Source organism: Heterodontus francisci, chromosome 24, assembly GCF_036365525.1.
Source record: "Heterodontus francisci isolate sHetFra1 chromosome 24, sHetFra1.hap1, whole genome shotgun sequence".
Classification (NCBI taxonomy): Eukaryota; Metazoa; Chordata; class Chondrichthyes; order Heterodontiformes; family Heterodontidae; genus Heterodontus; species Heterodontus francisci.
Genome location: NC_090394.1, coordinates 53,853,378 through 53,869,394, shown reverse-complemented (window position 1 = coordinate 53,869,394; position 16,017 = coordinate 53,853,378). Strand labels below are relative to the sequence as shown.

Genomic DNA, 16,017 nt, shown 5'->3' with positions numbered 1-16,017 from the left:
TTCTAGTTAATTTGAAAGTGACACATTTCAATCACAAACAAGAATCTTAAACTTAAACAAAGCCAATTATGAAGGTATGAGGGGAGAACTGGCTAAGGTTAATTGGGTAAATAGACTGGAAGGTATGGCGGTAAATGAACAGTGGGAAACATTTAAAGAAACAATTCAAAGGGTTCAACAAAAGTGCATTCCATTCTAAAACAAAAACTAGTCAAGAAAGACCCATCTGTGGCTCACTTAGGAAGTTAAGGAGAGTATTAGACTAAAAGAAGAGGCTTCCAATGTTGCAAAAAATAGTAGCAAGTCTGAGGTTTGGGAGTGTTTTAGAAAGCAGCAAGGGCCACCAAAAAGTTGATAAAAAGGGAGAAAATAGAATGAGAGTAAACTAGCCAGCAATATAAGAACAGATTGTAAGAGCTTTTATAAGTACGTATAAGAGTAGCTAAAGTAGACATTGGTCCCTTAGAGGCAGAGACAGGAGAAATCATCATGGCGAATGAGGAAATGGCAGAGTCATTGAACAAATATTTTGTGTCTGTCTTCACCGTAGAAGACACCTATTCCATACCAGAAATAGGCAGTAACCTAGGGGCTAAAAAGAGTGAAGAAATTAAGGATATTGCTATCAGCCGAGAAAAAGTGTTGGAGAAACTTGAGGGATTAAAATCTGACAAGTCCCCGGGACCAGATGGCCTACATTCTAGGGTTTTAAAAGAGATAGCTGCAGAGATAGTGGATGCGCTGGCTATGATTTTCCAGAATTCTTTAGATTCAGGAATGGTCCCGTCAGATTGGAAGTTGGCAAATGTTACACCGCTTTTCAAGAAAGGAGGTAGAGAGAAAATGGAATTACAGGACAGTTAGCTTAACATCAGTCGTTGGGAAGATGCTGGAAACTATTGATTTTTGATTTAGATTTAGAGATACAGCACTGAAACAGGCGCTTCAGCCCACCGAGTCTGTGCCGACCATTAGCCACCCATTTATACTAATCCTACATTCCTGTCACATCCTCACCTGTCCCTATATTCCCCTACCACCTACCTATACTAGTGGCAATTTATAATGGCCAATTTACCTATCAACCTGCAAGTCTTTTGGCTGTGGGAGGAAACCGGAGCACCCGGAGGAAACCCACGCAGACACAGGGAGAACTTGCAAACTCCACACAGGCAGTACCCAGAATTGAACCCGGGTTGCTGGAGCTGTGAGGCTGCAGTGCTAACCACTGCGCCACTGTGCTGCCTATTATTAAAGAAATCGTAACATTGCATTTGGAAATGCATAGTATGATCAGAACAAGTCGGCATGGTTTTACTAAAAGGAGATCCTGTTAGACAAATTTATTAGAGTTTTTTGAGGATGTAACTAGGAGGGTAGATAAAGGGGAACCAGTAGATATAGTATACCTTTATTTTCAAAAGACATTCGATAAGGTGCCACATAAAAGATTAATAGGCAAGATCAGGGCTCATGGTGTTGGGGGTAGTACATTAGCGTGGATAGAGGATTGGTTAACAGACAGGAAGCAGAGAATGGGCATAAATGGGGCATTTTCAAGTTGGCAGGCAGTGAATAGTGGGGTGCCGCAAGGATCAGTGCTGGGGCCTCAGCTATTTACACTCTATATTAATGACTTGGATGAAGAGACGGAGTCATGTATCAAAGTTTGCTGATGATACAAAGCTCAGTGGAAAGGTAAGCTGTGGGGAGGATGTAGAGAGGCTGCAAAGAGATATAGTTAAGTGAGTGGGCAACAAGATAGCAAATGAAGTATAATGTAGGGAAGTGTGAAGTTGTTTACTTTGAATGTAAAAATAGAAAAGCAGAATATTTTTTAAAAGGTGTGAAACTGATAAGTGTTCAGAGAGACTTGGGGATACTCGTACAAGGAACACGCAAAGTTAACATGCAGGTACAGCAGGCAGTTAAGAAGGCGAATGGCATGTTGGCCTTTATTGCAAGGGGATTGGAGTACAGGAATAAAGAAGTCTTACTAAAATTGTACAGGGCTTTGGTGAGATTGCATACTATGTGCAGTTTTGGTCTTCACATTTAAGAAAGGATATACTTGCACTGGACAAGATTCTGAAAGGACGATGGGGTAGAAGTGGAGAGATTGTTCCCACTGGTCAGAGAATCTAGAACATGGGGACACTGTCTCAGTATAAGGGGCTGATCATTCAGGACTGAGATGAGGAGAAATTACTTCACTCACAGGGTTGTGAATCTTGGGATTCTCTATGCCAGAGGGTTGTAGATGCTCCATCATTGAATACATTTACGGCAGGGATAGATAGATTTTTGGTCTCGCAGGGAGTCGAGGGATATGGGAAGCGGGCAGGAAAGTGGAATTGAAGCCCAAGATCAGCCATGATCATATTGAATGGCGGAGCAGGCTCGATGGGCCATATGGTCTACTTCTGCTCCTATTTCTTGTGTTCTTGTGCCAACTGAGCCATAACTGACACGTATCCTGAGCAAGGAGGTTCAAGTGAACTTTGAAAAGGAGTAGAAGAGGCTGACCTCCCACATCAAGGGGCTCCCCTCAGGGCACTCTGAGTATGGAGAGTGGCTCCTCAGCCCTTCCACCAGTGAGCCCGACTCCAGTGCCGCAACAGGCCTCAGGCAGCCAGAGGAAGCCCGCCAAAGTCATCACAGGCCAAGGGGCCTGATCAGCAGCCTGCCTCCAGCCCAACTGCTAGTGCAGGCGTCACACGTCGTAGAAGCACTCCAGCATATGAAGAAAACCACTTCGAGACATTTGGAGCTTCACAGGTGTTTGATAGTTGCCATTTGTTTTGTCTTGTAAAGTTTTTTCATTATTGAAGTTAACTTTCATTATGGAAAATGCTTATTCCTTCATGGCTTAATTGTGGGATGCTGACTTCACCTGACGTAGGGGAAGCGGGCATAAATCTGCAGGAAATGCTTCGGTGTTTGCAGACCAGTTGAAAGTTGATTGAATGGAAGCCCTTCCTGTTGATGAAGGTGGCTGGCTGGTCCGCTGGATTCTTGATGGCCACATGCGTGCAATCCATCACATCTTGTACCTGCCAGAATCCAGCGATGGCCCTGAGTCTGATGACCCTCTCTGCCTGACTGTCAGGGTCGGTCTGGTCGCATACATTGTCATCGGCCCTCTTGAACAGGGCATTGGTCACCTCCTTGATGCAGCGCTGGGCTGCTGCTTGGGAGATCCCACATATGTCCCCAGTGGATCCCTGGAAAGATCCCGACACGTCAAAGTTAAGTGCCATGGTGATCTTCAGAATCACTGGCATAGATGACCACCGAATCCCATAGGTCGGAACTCATCCTACAGCATGGGGCATAAGTCAGTGACAGCCTCCCTGGAGAGCAACAGTCGTCACTGACAATACCACTTGGACATTTGGAGGTAGCTGGTTTGTGTCTGAAGGTGGGCCCTTCTTGGCATGGCCGGCTGCTGTTGCTCTCGACGTGGAGCTTCTCTGAGGTGATGCATCACGCTGTGCGGGTCCAAAAAGACAGGGTATATGAGACCCATTCCAGGTGATCAGTAGGCTTCCAGAACGTTGTCCTTGCAGACACGAAGTTGCCGTGGCATCTTTGCCTTTGCTACTCCTCTCGTCTGCTGCGCTAATGGCCCTCGGTGTCCACCTTGCTGATGGCCTCTCACCCAGCAGTATGGCCACCTGTACTGACCAACTGAGATCAAGCCCACCTGACACTGCAACCCAAGACCAAGCCCACCCATGCAGAGTGCACAGCACTTCAGGCTGACAATGGCCTCTGTTCCTCCTCCTTCCCCTATCCAGTGATGGTCATGGCTGCCTACCCGTCGCAGCATTGAAGCCTCGCCTCTGTGCTGCAACCTTTCAATGGCTGGGAATCCGAAGGCACAAGAGGGCTGCTAATTGTCCACTTAATCCCATGTCCCCCAAATGAATTGCGATCAATTGCATGCAAATGTATTATAAGTAACTGTTCTACAATTTAAGTGCAAGTCCCCTCACGTCGGAATCGCAATGCCGCCTTGAGCTTTCCCGCTGCTGACTTAATCCGGAGCCAACGTCACATGTCGGATTTCCGGGCGGACGTATCTGACGCTGTTCTCCGACTCCCCACCATTCCATTCCCGCTCCAAACGGGTTAACTAACTTCCACCCATAGTCGTCTTCATAGTAAGCCACACAATGATATTGTGCAACTTTATTATTTTTGTCATAGCTTTAGAATTCAAATCCTTTGGAAGATACTTTGCTGCTAGTTATAAGAACTCCCAGAGAACGGACTTCTCTCAGGAACCAAAAGAGCAGCACAGCAGCAAGAGTTCTCCAAGTTTCCTGTTCCAGGAACTGAACTGAACTTAAAACAAAACTCTGTCTGAACTGATGCCCATTAAAAGTCCAGAAAACAAAACGTTATCTCAGTTAGGAGTTAATGCAACATAATAAATTCAGGCTTTTCCAAATGAGTTTGTTTAAATTAAATTCATTGGCAACCAGATATTTTATTAAGTATTAAAATGATTATCTGACTATGAATAGGCATTAAAAACCATCACAAAAATAGCATATCTTCCAACTCAAAAGTATCTTATACAGCGATAAATAAATGTGTTGAATACTCCTTATATCCTCATTTTTCATATATCCTCATATCATTCAGTGGATATAGTATTTGTGAGAAAGAAAGAGTTGATTTTAAACATTTGAGTTTATATTCATTACTATTCTGTCAGACATATAATACCTTGCCATATCCACCATGGCTGGGTTGATAACATTCTGATCGATTAGTGTCTTTCAAGGTTCTAAGAACAGAAATGTGAATTAATTAATCATTTAAAATTGATTGATTGAAGTGACTATAAAAGTGTTATGCTGTGTAAATTGGTGTCTGGGTTTGTTGGTATCAAAGTGAATGAAATTTCTTTTAACATTGGGGTTTTGCTTTGATGCTTTCTGTGAACACAGAAACACAAGAGATCCTGTATTGGATTTCGGCATGGAGCTTTGCACAGTCATGTTCTGTGTAGCCAAGTACAACTCCCTTCAACTGCCAGATCACAGCACAGCCAAGCTGGTTTTACTGAAACTGGAATTTAAAAAAGAAACTAGTGTTGGGCAGAAGGGGATTTTTTTTTTAACTGGAAGTCTGATTTTTTTTTTCATGATACATTTGGTTAAACTGAAAATTTATTGTGCTCATCCCTCAATCATAAAGGGAGAAATTGGTACACTTTTTAGCTCCTTTAACTGTTACCCCATTTTTTGTTAGAGTGCAGCACAGAGGCAGCCTGGCATTAAATGTTTTGTGTAGAACTTGATACGAAATCCAACTTAGTTTATGTAGTTTATTGCATTAAAACCTGAAGTTAATTGGCCCCTTTCAGTACAAACTATTACAGATTTAACACATTTTTCATCGCCAATATTGGATATGTCTCAGATAATTATAATGAGGGACTTTTATAGCGAGCGGTAGATTTGCCTGTTCATGTGCTTAAGCATATTGGATTGGCTAGGCACAGCCCATGGACAAAAATGGGGTGAGGAGGCCCATATGCCTGTAACAGTGCCTGTCCATAATTTAAATATAAACTGGTGGGCTTCATTATCGTTGTGTAATCCTCCAGACCTGTTTTCATCTATGTGCTGTGTCTTGGCCATCTAATATGTCCACACACAATAACAGGAAGATCTGCACCTGAATATCAAAGCTTGAAAGTGAAGCTTGTTCTTTAGTTACCCTATTTATCAAATTTGTTAACTGACTGACTTTCTATCATTAACAACCTGGTTTCTACATCTCTTTTCCAGGAGGTGCTTCTTTCTCACAAGCCAAAGGAGAAAAATCGGATCGACAGTAACAATGAAAACTCTGTCCCAAAAGACTTTGAAAATATTGACAATAGTAATTTTGGGCCAAGAATGCAACGACAAAAGTTGCAGTCTGAAGTAAAAAGTAAAGCCCCAATTGTGCAGAAAACCAAGTATGATCAGGTGGGCAAAGCCAAGGACCATTCACTGTTGGGCAAGAACTCCAATGAAGTCCTGAAGTACGGGAACTATAAGGTCAAAAATGCCAGCAATTTACAACCAAACTACAAGACTGGGAGCCACTACAAAGTTGGGGTGATTGGAAAAGGTTCTCAAGAAATCCATTATGAACAGGCTCCCAGATGTGAAATATCGGGCAAGGAAGCACTGTCGGCCCTCTCCAGGGCTAAAAGCAAGCATTGCCGACAGGAGATTGCTGAGCTCTATTGCCTCCATAAAGATGGAAAACTAATGCCGGAAAAGGTACCTCGCTTGTGTCCATTGGAGGGTAAGGAGCTCTGATACAAATCCAGTTGTTATTGTAAGAAGCAACTGAAGGAGTGGGAAGAGACATCTCTCGCTCGCTCTCTCTCCTCCTTCGCTTTTTCTCACCCGCCCTTGCCTGCACCACCCCACCCCCCCAGCCCCGGTTCACTTTCCTTTACTTGCCCCCGCACTTGCCCTGCCTTTATAATTATGATACATCTCCATCATGCTTCAGATGTCATACTTTCGCATGTGCAAATTTCTGTATCACTTTTTTTTCCAAAGAACTGCAAAAATAAAGCTAATGATTTTCAATCTATCAAAAAAGTCTCCTCGCAAAGGAAAATTGTTCCTACTTCTGGAGAAAGTAAGTAAGTTTAATCTCTACTTGACCTAATGCCTGCCTAGACCAACTATTCTCTTACTGATCTTGGGAATGTCACACCTTGCAACAGGTACACCTTGCAGCATTACTGTAAACAAGCTTCATGTAGCTGTATCTCAGTAGTTGAATAAAATATTAAGGTTTCTCTCTTGCAGTCAGTGTGGTTCTCCCACAGTGCTGTTAAACTTGTGCCATATACTATACCTATGACATTAAGTAGCAAAAAATAGCAAAACAAAAATAATTATAAACTCTAGCCAGTAAGGTTAATCCCAAACATTTTAAGTGCTGTTATTAGATAAGTTGATGGGCATAAATGATCTGTTCGTTCAAAAGAGCAGGCAAGAATGAAGTGATTAAAGCCTGTGTTATTGAATTGTTACAGATTATATGTCATACCAGTGGGGAGTTCAGAAGAGGTCAGAATGCTAACATGCTAAGAACTGAATATGAAAGTTGCCCTAGTTATTAATGTCTACATTGAATATTTCTTTAATGTTAAGTTGGAGACCCTGGGATAGAAAAAGCATCCTGTCCCCTGTTCCAGTATAACACAAATCAGGGTATTCGATCAAACCTGGATTTGTTAATGGCTGCCTGGCCTTTGTTAGCAGTGCCTCTTCGATTGCATAAACACATTTCAAACTCTTTGAATCAGCAGAAAAAAGCAGAACTGGCAATTAACCTTCTGAAAATAAATTCCAAATTCATTCTGTCATCAAAAAGATGCAGAACCGAGGCAGTAATGTCAAACAACGAACTGAGAATTCTTAACTGTCAATTCTGTGGATAAGAAGTTGTGGCTTCTGAACCTTTCACTACAGGCTCCAATGAACCACTCAGCAGCTTCTGTGCTGCAACAGGGGCCCTGGCTGCTCATCTCCCGTAATGACTTCAGTTCCCTATTCGAGTGTAAAATCTGAAAGTCATTTGATTTTAAACCCAACACCAAATACTCTGAATGTAATAATGTTCCAGGAGTTCAAGACAATTGCTGTAGGCTAGATGCAATGATCATTTCACATTCTGTTTTATGGGTTTATTATTGCATGTAATAAAGCAGCCAGTTTTAAGGTTGAATTTGAAGCCCTGTTGGTCTCGAGAAATTCTAATCTCTAGTGGGAAGAAATGAACACAATAATACAATTGCAGGATCCATTCTTCTGTTTGTAAACCATGAGGTCTGATTCTGCATTCCCAGAGAGCGTACCATTGGAAGCCACCCGCTACGTAAGCATGACTTCCCCCGAAGTGTTTCCTGGAAGTGCCATCACGATGCGTTAAATTCAGCTCTACAGTCGTGTTCTTGCTTACTTGTTCTCATTATTGTGGTGCCAGACGTGGTTCAGTGATGACATTCTTGCTAGTAAATCAGAAGGTTGTGCATTCAACTGCTATGCCAGAGACTTCAGTGCTATCAACTCAGTGCAGCACTGAGGGGGTGCTGCACTGACAGAGGGATCAACTTTTTGTCTGCTCTCTAAAATGGACATAAAAGATCTCTTGGCAGTATTTGGAAGAAGAGCAGGCGAGTTATTCCCAGCATCCTGGCCAATATTTAGCCTTCAATCAATATATTAACAAAATTATCTGGTCACTATTACATTGTTTTTGTGGGAGTTTGCTGTGTGCAATTTGGCCGCTGCTTCGCCGACATTATAGCAATGATTACACTTCAAAAGTATTTCATTGACTAAAGTGCTTTAGGGGGTCTTGAGGTTGTGAAAGATGCTATATAAATACGTGTCATTTTTCTTTCAAAGGAGAAACATCTTAAAGATGTTAAAATCGCTCACTGATTGCCTTATTTTATGGCCCTCCTATCCGGGTTATGGTGGTTCAGCAGAGTGGTTTACTAAAGTACTTGCATCTGTGTCTATTTTGACTGTAGAAAAGTGCTGCCCGGTCAGGTTGAACAGTTTTTTGACCTTTCTGACTTCAATGAAATGTTTGTTTTGCCACTAATTGTATAATTTGCCAACAATCAATGTGGACTGTTGGTGCAAAACAAATGGTTTCCTCTAGTAGAGTGTATGGCTGAAACAACAGGAATTCAGAACTGTTAATTGGATTGCTGTTGAGTTGACCTGTTTCCATTTTATTTATTTATTTATTTTATTTAGAGATACAGCACTGAAACAGGCCCTTTGGCCCACCGAGTCTGTGCCGACCATCAACCACCCATTTATACTAATCCTACATTAATCCCATATTCCTACCACATCCCCACCTGTCCCTATATTTCCCTACCACCTACCTATACTAGGGGCAATTTATAATGGCCAATTTACCTACGAATCTGCAAGTCTTTAGTGACTAATGTTAAAACACTGTTCTGTTAGCCACTGATACACAATTAATCAAAGTGTGACAGGAAGGGACAGAGAATACAAGCATAAGAGTACAGCAGAAATTAGAACCAGAGTAGGTAAAAATGGTAAAAGTCAAAGCTTAAGGCTCTTTATCTGAATGCACGTAGCATTTGTAACAAGATAGATGAGCTGACGGCACAGATAGAAATAAATGAAAATGATTTGATAGCTATCACAGAGACGTGGTTGCAGGATGACCAAGAGTGGAAACTCAATGTTCAAGGATATTCAACGTTCCGGAAGAATAGGCAGAAAGGAAAAGGAGGAGGGATAGCTTTGTTGTTAAAGGAAGGGATCAGTGCAGTTGTGAGTAATGATATAGGTGTAATAGATCCTGATGTAGAATCAGTTTGGGTGGAAATAAGGAATAGCAAGGGAAAGAAATCATGGGTGGGAGTGGTCTATAGGCCCCCGAGGATTTTCCTCTCTGTTGGACAAAGTATTAATCAGGAAATAATGGAGGTGTGTAAGGAGGGCACTGCAATTATCATGGGTGTTTTTAATCTGCATATAGACTGGACAAATCAAATTGGCAAGGGTAACATGGAAGACAAATTTGTAGATTGCATCAGGGATTATTTCTTGGAACAATACGTTGCAGAACCTACCTGGGAACAGATTATTTTAGATTTGTTAATGTGTAATGGGGTAGGATTAATAAGAGATCTTGTAGTTAAAGATCCTGTAGGGGGAAGCGATCATAACATGGTAGAATTTCAAATTCAGTTTGAGGGTTCAACCAGTGTCTTCAACTTAAACAAGGGCAATTACAGAGGTATGAAGAAAGAGTTGCCTAAAGCGGGCTGGGAAATTAGACTAAAGGGAAAGTCAGAAGATGAGCAGTGGCAGACTTTTAAGCCGATATTTCATAGCACTTAGCAATCATTTATTCCAGTCAGAAGGAATGACTCGATGAGAACAATGAACCACCCGTGGATACCAAAGGAAGTTGAGGAGAGTATCAAATCAAAAACAAAGGCGTACAAAGTGGTGAAAGCTAGTGTTAGGCCAGAGGATTGGGAATTTTCTAGAAACCAGCAGCGGATGACTAAAAAAACTAATAAAGAGGGAGAAAATTGAGAATAAATTGGCAAGAAATATAAAAACAAACAGTAAGAGCTTCTACGGGTATATAAAAAAGAAGAGAGTAGCTAAAATAAGCATGGGACCCTTAGAGCATGAAACTGGGGAATTACTAACAGGGAACAGGGAAATTGCAGATAATTTAAACCAATATTTTGCAACCGTCTTCACGGTGGAGGACACTATAAACATCCTAACAATAATATATGAGCAAGGTGTCATTGGGAGGGAGGAACTTGTAACACTTCTCTATCACGAGGGAAAAGGTGCCTGACAAACTGATGGGACTAAAGGCAGACAAATCGCCAGGACCTGATGGCCTGCACCCAAGGGTTTTTAAAAAAGTGGCTGCAGAGATAGTGGAGGCATTGGTCATAATATACCAAACTCACTGGATTCCGGTAGGGTACCAGCGGATTGGAAAACCGCTAATGTGACGCCCCTATTCAAGAAAGGCGGAAGACAGCAAGCAGGAAATTATAGACCAGTTAGCTTAACATCTGTCATTGGGAAAATGCTAGAGTCCATTATTAAGGAAGAAATAGCAGGACATTTAGAAAAACATAATGCAATCAAACAGAGTCAACATGGTTTTATGAAAAGGGAAATCATATTTGACAAATTTGCTAGAGTTCTTTGAGGATATAACAAGCAGAGTGGATAAAGGGGAACCGGTAAATGTAGTGTATTTGGATTTTCAGAAGGCGTTCGATAAGGTACCACATAAAAGGTTATTGCACAAAATAAGAGCTCAGGGTATTGGGGATAATGTGTTGGTGTGGATTGAGGCTTGGATAACACACACAAGGCAGAGAGTCGGATTTAACGGGTCTTTTTCAGGTTGAAAAGCCATAACTAATGGGGTGCCACAAGGATCGGTCCTAGGGCCTAAACTATTTACTATCTATATCAATGACTTGGAGGAAGGGACAGAGTGGAGTGTATCCAAATTTGCTGATGATACAAAAATAGGTGGGAAGGCATGTTGTGATGAGGACACCAAGAATCTGCAAAGGGATATCGATAGGTTAAGTGAGTGGGCAAAAACTTGGCAGATGGAGTTCAATGTGGGAAAGTGTGAGGTCATCCACTTTGGTAGGAAGAATAAAAAGGTAGATTATTATTTAGATGGAGAAAGACTACAAAATACTGCAGGACAGAGGGATCTGGGTGTTCTTGTACATGAAACACAAAATGTTAGCATGCAGGTGCAGCAAGTAATTAGGAAAGCAAATGGAATTTTGGCCTTTATTGCTAGGGGGTTAGAGTTTAAAATTAGGGAAGTGTTACAACTGTACAAGGTGTTCGTGAGGCCACACCTGGAGTACTGTGTACAGTTTTGGTCCCCATATTTAAGGAAGGATATACTAGTATTGGAGGCAGTTCAGAAAAGGTTCACTAGGCTGATTCCTGGGATGAAGGGGTTGCCTCATCAAGAATGGCTAAGCAGGTTAGGCCTTTATTCATTGGGGTTTAGAAGAATGAGAGGTGATCTTATTGAAACATATAAGATTCTATGGGGGCTTGACAGGGTAGATGTTGAGAATATGTTTCCACTGGTGAGGGATTCTCGAACTAGGGGACATAGGTACAGAATAAGGGGTCATACATTTAAAACTGAGATGCTAAGGAATTTCTTCTGAGGGTGGTGAATCTCTGGAATTCTGTACCTCAGAATTGTGCAGGCTAGGTCACTAAATGTATTTAAGGAGGAGGTAGATAGATTTTTGAAATCTCGGGGAGTCGAGGGGTATGCGGAGCAGGCCCAAAAGAGGAGTTGAGGCCTGGGACAGATCAGCCATGATCTTATTGAATGGTGGGGCAGGCTTGAGGGGCTGAATGGCCTACTCCTGCTCCTATTTCTTATGTTCTTGTGTTACTGTTTGATATGAAGCTGAGTTAATCCAATGAGGTAAAGTTATTAAAAATGAAAAAAACAAAACATTTATTTCAATGTAGAATGTTAGGTCCTCATTATTCCTGTTCCCTTTACCAAATGAATTGGTTCTTTATTGCTGAGTGTTTCGTGCTAGTAGTGTTTCACACCCCCTGCTGTTTGTTGCTACTAGTGTTTAGTACCCTGGGCCATGAAAATATGTGGCTCCTCCAGCAGCTTCCTGCCAAAACTAAAATAGACATCCAACCTAAAAGTCAGTTAGGTCAAAAGCAGGGCTCTGGTGTATAGTGCTATATGTGTTTGCTACTCCTGGTTTTAATGATGCCAATATTTAGTACTCTTACACCTGGAAATTCCTGCTGATGTTTTATTTTTAAAGTGACAGTGTTGCTTTCCTAACGGCAATTGATCACTATGCCTTTTAGAAACTGGGAATCTGGACACTACTTCTGCCAGGGCGTCCTCCTGGAATAATTTTCACTTGGGGGGAAAAAAGAAGTGGAATGGTGGAGTTTTTGGGGAGTGTTGCCATTCTGCCAGTCCTGCCTCGGTCCTCTGAGATAAGCATGGAGGGGCCAGAATTTCAGAAACTATTAAGAACACATTCATTAAACAGATTTGACTTCAAGATTTAATAAGGATCAACAGTTATGCATCAGGCACACAATTGTGTGTAACAATGTGTTCATAATCTTATAAACTAACCTGCGCACTTGCATGAGGGTGATGATGAGTTCATGAGATCAGATTAATAAAGAAGTATGCTCATTTTGGGATTGTTTGGTCGCTAAACTATTTTGGGGTATGTCACATCGGGTAGAAAACTGGCAGTTGGGATTGGATTATACATGCTGCCTGACTTTTCATTCCATTGAAGTCAATTGAATGAAATATTTGACAATACTTGTCTAGGGAGCCCTAGTTTCAGGAAGAAGTCTGCAGGCAAGTGTTGATGAAATGCAATAGTGCCTGCCCTAACTTCCAACACAATCCATAGTCTATTGGCAAACTCTTACAAATTTTGTTATAAATTCTTTGGAAATGCACACAGTACAATTGAAGAACTCTGCTTCATTTCTACCACAGCGCCCCCGGCAATGAACCAGCCTACCCTTGATCACTATAAGCAATGCCAAGTCCATCACGTTTGAAATTGTCAAACTTTGCTACAGAGGCAAAGTGATTTTTTTTCTTAAAAAAGTTGAATGAGACCCAGTCATTTCTTGCTGCTCCTAGTCTCCAAACAGATAAGATCATAAGGTCCCTTGAGCCTGCTCTGCATCAACTCCACTTTCCCACCATATCCCCATATCTTTTGATTCCTTTGGTTGCACTCTGGCTGAAGTTGTGTCCCTGAAAAGTTAGACCTGTAATGTTAGAGAAACAGGTTGCACACAGTTCCACGTTAATGCATTACGTTGTATGGTACTCCTGTCATTATAAAACTGAGTATCCTGCAATTTATCATGAGCAGATTTACTATGGCAGGTTCATTTGCCTTTTAAAGGAAATCCATTTTGGGTATGGAACAGATCGAGAATAAAGCTTTTAATGAATAATGTGTGTGTGCATATTACCAAGCATTTTACTATAGCAGGAATTGTATTGGCACAATGTGAGTCATGTCTTAAACCAGTTGCTAGTCTGATAAAGCTCTGCACTACATAACAAATGCCATTAAATCATGAAATTGTCATTTTACAAATTGAAATGTATTATAGTATTTGCATTTAAATAGGGAAAACATTGAAAGAAATTAAGCAAATGAAAGATACTAGAAAAGGCTTAAAGGGGACAATTATAATCTGGTTTGAACATTCACCACCATACTGCAGGAATATATATCTGGGAGTTTTATAGAGGCTTTATATCTAATGCTAATATAGTTATTATCTGAGCAGTGTTTCGGTGCTTGTTGGGTAGCTTTTAGCACATTTTTCAACACTATAACTTTTAATCTCTATGTTTTTATATGTCACGGTGTTTAATTTCTCACTGAGTCATTCGCTTGTGACTTTTAAGCACCAAACTTTGTAGAAATCGTGTTTTAAATTGGGAGTTATGATTCAAGGTTCAGAATGAAAGTGTTGGTTTGGGGCCAATAGATTTACTGTAGATCGGTTAATTAAAGTTGGGTTTAGCTGTCAGTTATTGCCATTTAAGGCTAAGCAAAGCCTGTGGCTAACAAAGCAGACTCCCTCGCACATGAAATCCTAGATGTCATGCTCAAATATGTGAATTTGCATCACATGAAGCTTGCTTATTGTGTGACAGTTATTCCTCCCTGTGCAGTTGATTAACCTAAAGGTGTTTCTTAGGGGCTTGTTAAACAACTACACTACTTTATTGCATGCAGTAAAGCTTTAATATTCCCGCTGTTTAATGCCAGGCTGTAAATTAAAGACCTCAGCTCTTTCTAGAGGTAAGATGACATTGAATACATCTGTAGCTCAGGAGGGGAATCCTGACCTTTTACTGCATTTGGCATCTCTGCCATTTTTCTGTATTAAACTATTCAGTGTTGAAAGTTTTGATTGGAGCTGCTACGACCAGCTGAGCAATGTCTAGGGGTCTTTTGCTGTCTTTACCTGGTCTTACTGTAACAGGGTTTAATTTTAAATACAATGTGTTTTGAGCTCCCCTTTTTGTGAATCCTTGTTCACAGTTTCCAATTATCAGGCAAATAACTGAGCACAAACATGCTTCCTTTAGTTTAAAGCAGAAAGATGAAATTTATTAAACCTTAAACTTAAACTCTAATATGGTTCCCGCTTCTAGATATTTTACGCGCTCATGCTAGCATGCACACGCGATATAAACATGCAGATAGGAATAGAAAAGAGCAGAAGAAAAGATAAGTAGAACAGTTTGAGGCAATATCTTGTTATTGTTTCTCGAGCTTGCTGTAGTCCTTGATTGAAGATGTGGTCTTGCGATTTGTTGGGGCCCAATAATCATCTTAAAACTTAGTTCACGTGACAAACCCTTCTTTGAGTTTCACGCGTTTTCACAAGATTCAGTTCCGTGGGAAGAGATGAAGGCAGGCAGGAGAGGACATGTTCTCAGTTCCAGGAGAGGTCTCTACTCCATGAGCACGCAGATTTGTCTCTGTTCAAAACCTTTGTTGGGATTTCAAAAACTCTGCAACAGCCAGTCAGTCATCTGACTAAAACTGATTTGACCACTTCTGTGTATTGTAGAAGCAACTGCTGGATCCCCATTGTTTCAACATTGTTACCATGGAAATGTCTTTCCGGTCAGGGCTTGCAATTTTAAGTTTTAATGTTCATGTGGCAACATAATGTGTGCCTCAGTCTTGGCAGGTGGGGTTTGCCTGACAAAGCGCACTGACTGTAATGATTATCAGATATTCCACACGCTACCAATGTTTGGACACAACTGAAATCATTTTTTCTGTAATCTAGAAATAATTTTATTATATTTATATGCTTACCATTTGGGGCATGTTACATAGATTATATTAAATACCTAAGATATCAAAATGGCTGTGACTTAGTTACTCTGGTTCTTGGTACTTGGTCCAGTAATCTCTCTCGCTTCCGAAAATCATCAATCACTAACATCCATGCTGCCTGTAAAACTGCTTCATTACTGTTCCTACCCTTACTGCTTTCTATGGGTTTATCTTTCCAAGTACCCGCACATTATGCAGTGGCGCTGTTCCAATCTGATGCCCCAATACAGGGGGCCTGCTTTCCACTCGTTCAGAAAAGGCTGGGTTAGCCCTGCCCCAGTTGTAATCCCTCAACATTGAGAATGAGGTCAAGAGGGAGAGAACAGCAGTGATAGCCAGAATGGGCAGGGAACAGACTTCAGCTGGGGGTACAGTGCTGTAAGTGGGTGAGACCCAGGGGACAATCAAAACTGTGAGGGTGGAAGGGTGATTTTAGAGCTGTTTAGGAGAGGGGAATGGGGAGGGATGGACTGATTATAATTGTGCTGTGTTTTCTGGTTAGGAAATACATT

At 41.3% G+C, this 16,017-nt stretch overlaps 1 protein-coding gene across 2 annotated transcripts in view; it reads left to right on the top strand.

Moving 5' to 3' along the window:
* Positions 1-16,017, top strand: part of xylt1 (xylosyltransferase I) — a 267,186-nt gene that overhangs the window by 130,478 nt on the left and 120,691 nt on the right. For both annotated transcript variants that reach the window (XM_068056207.1, XM_068056209.1), the window contains exon 2: positions 5,808-6,315. In XM_068056207.1, coding sequence (XP_067912308.1) covers positions 5,808-6,315 — 508 coding nt within the window. The remainder of the gene's footprint in view (positions 1-5,807; positions 6,316-16,017) is intronic.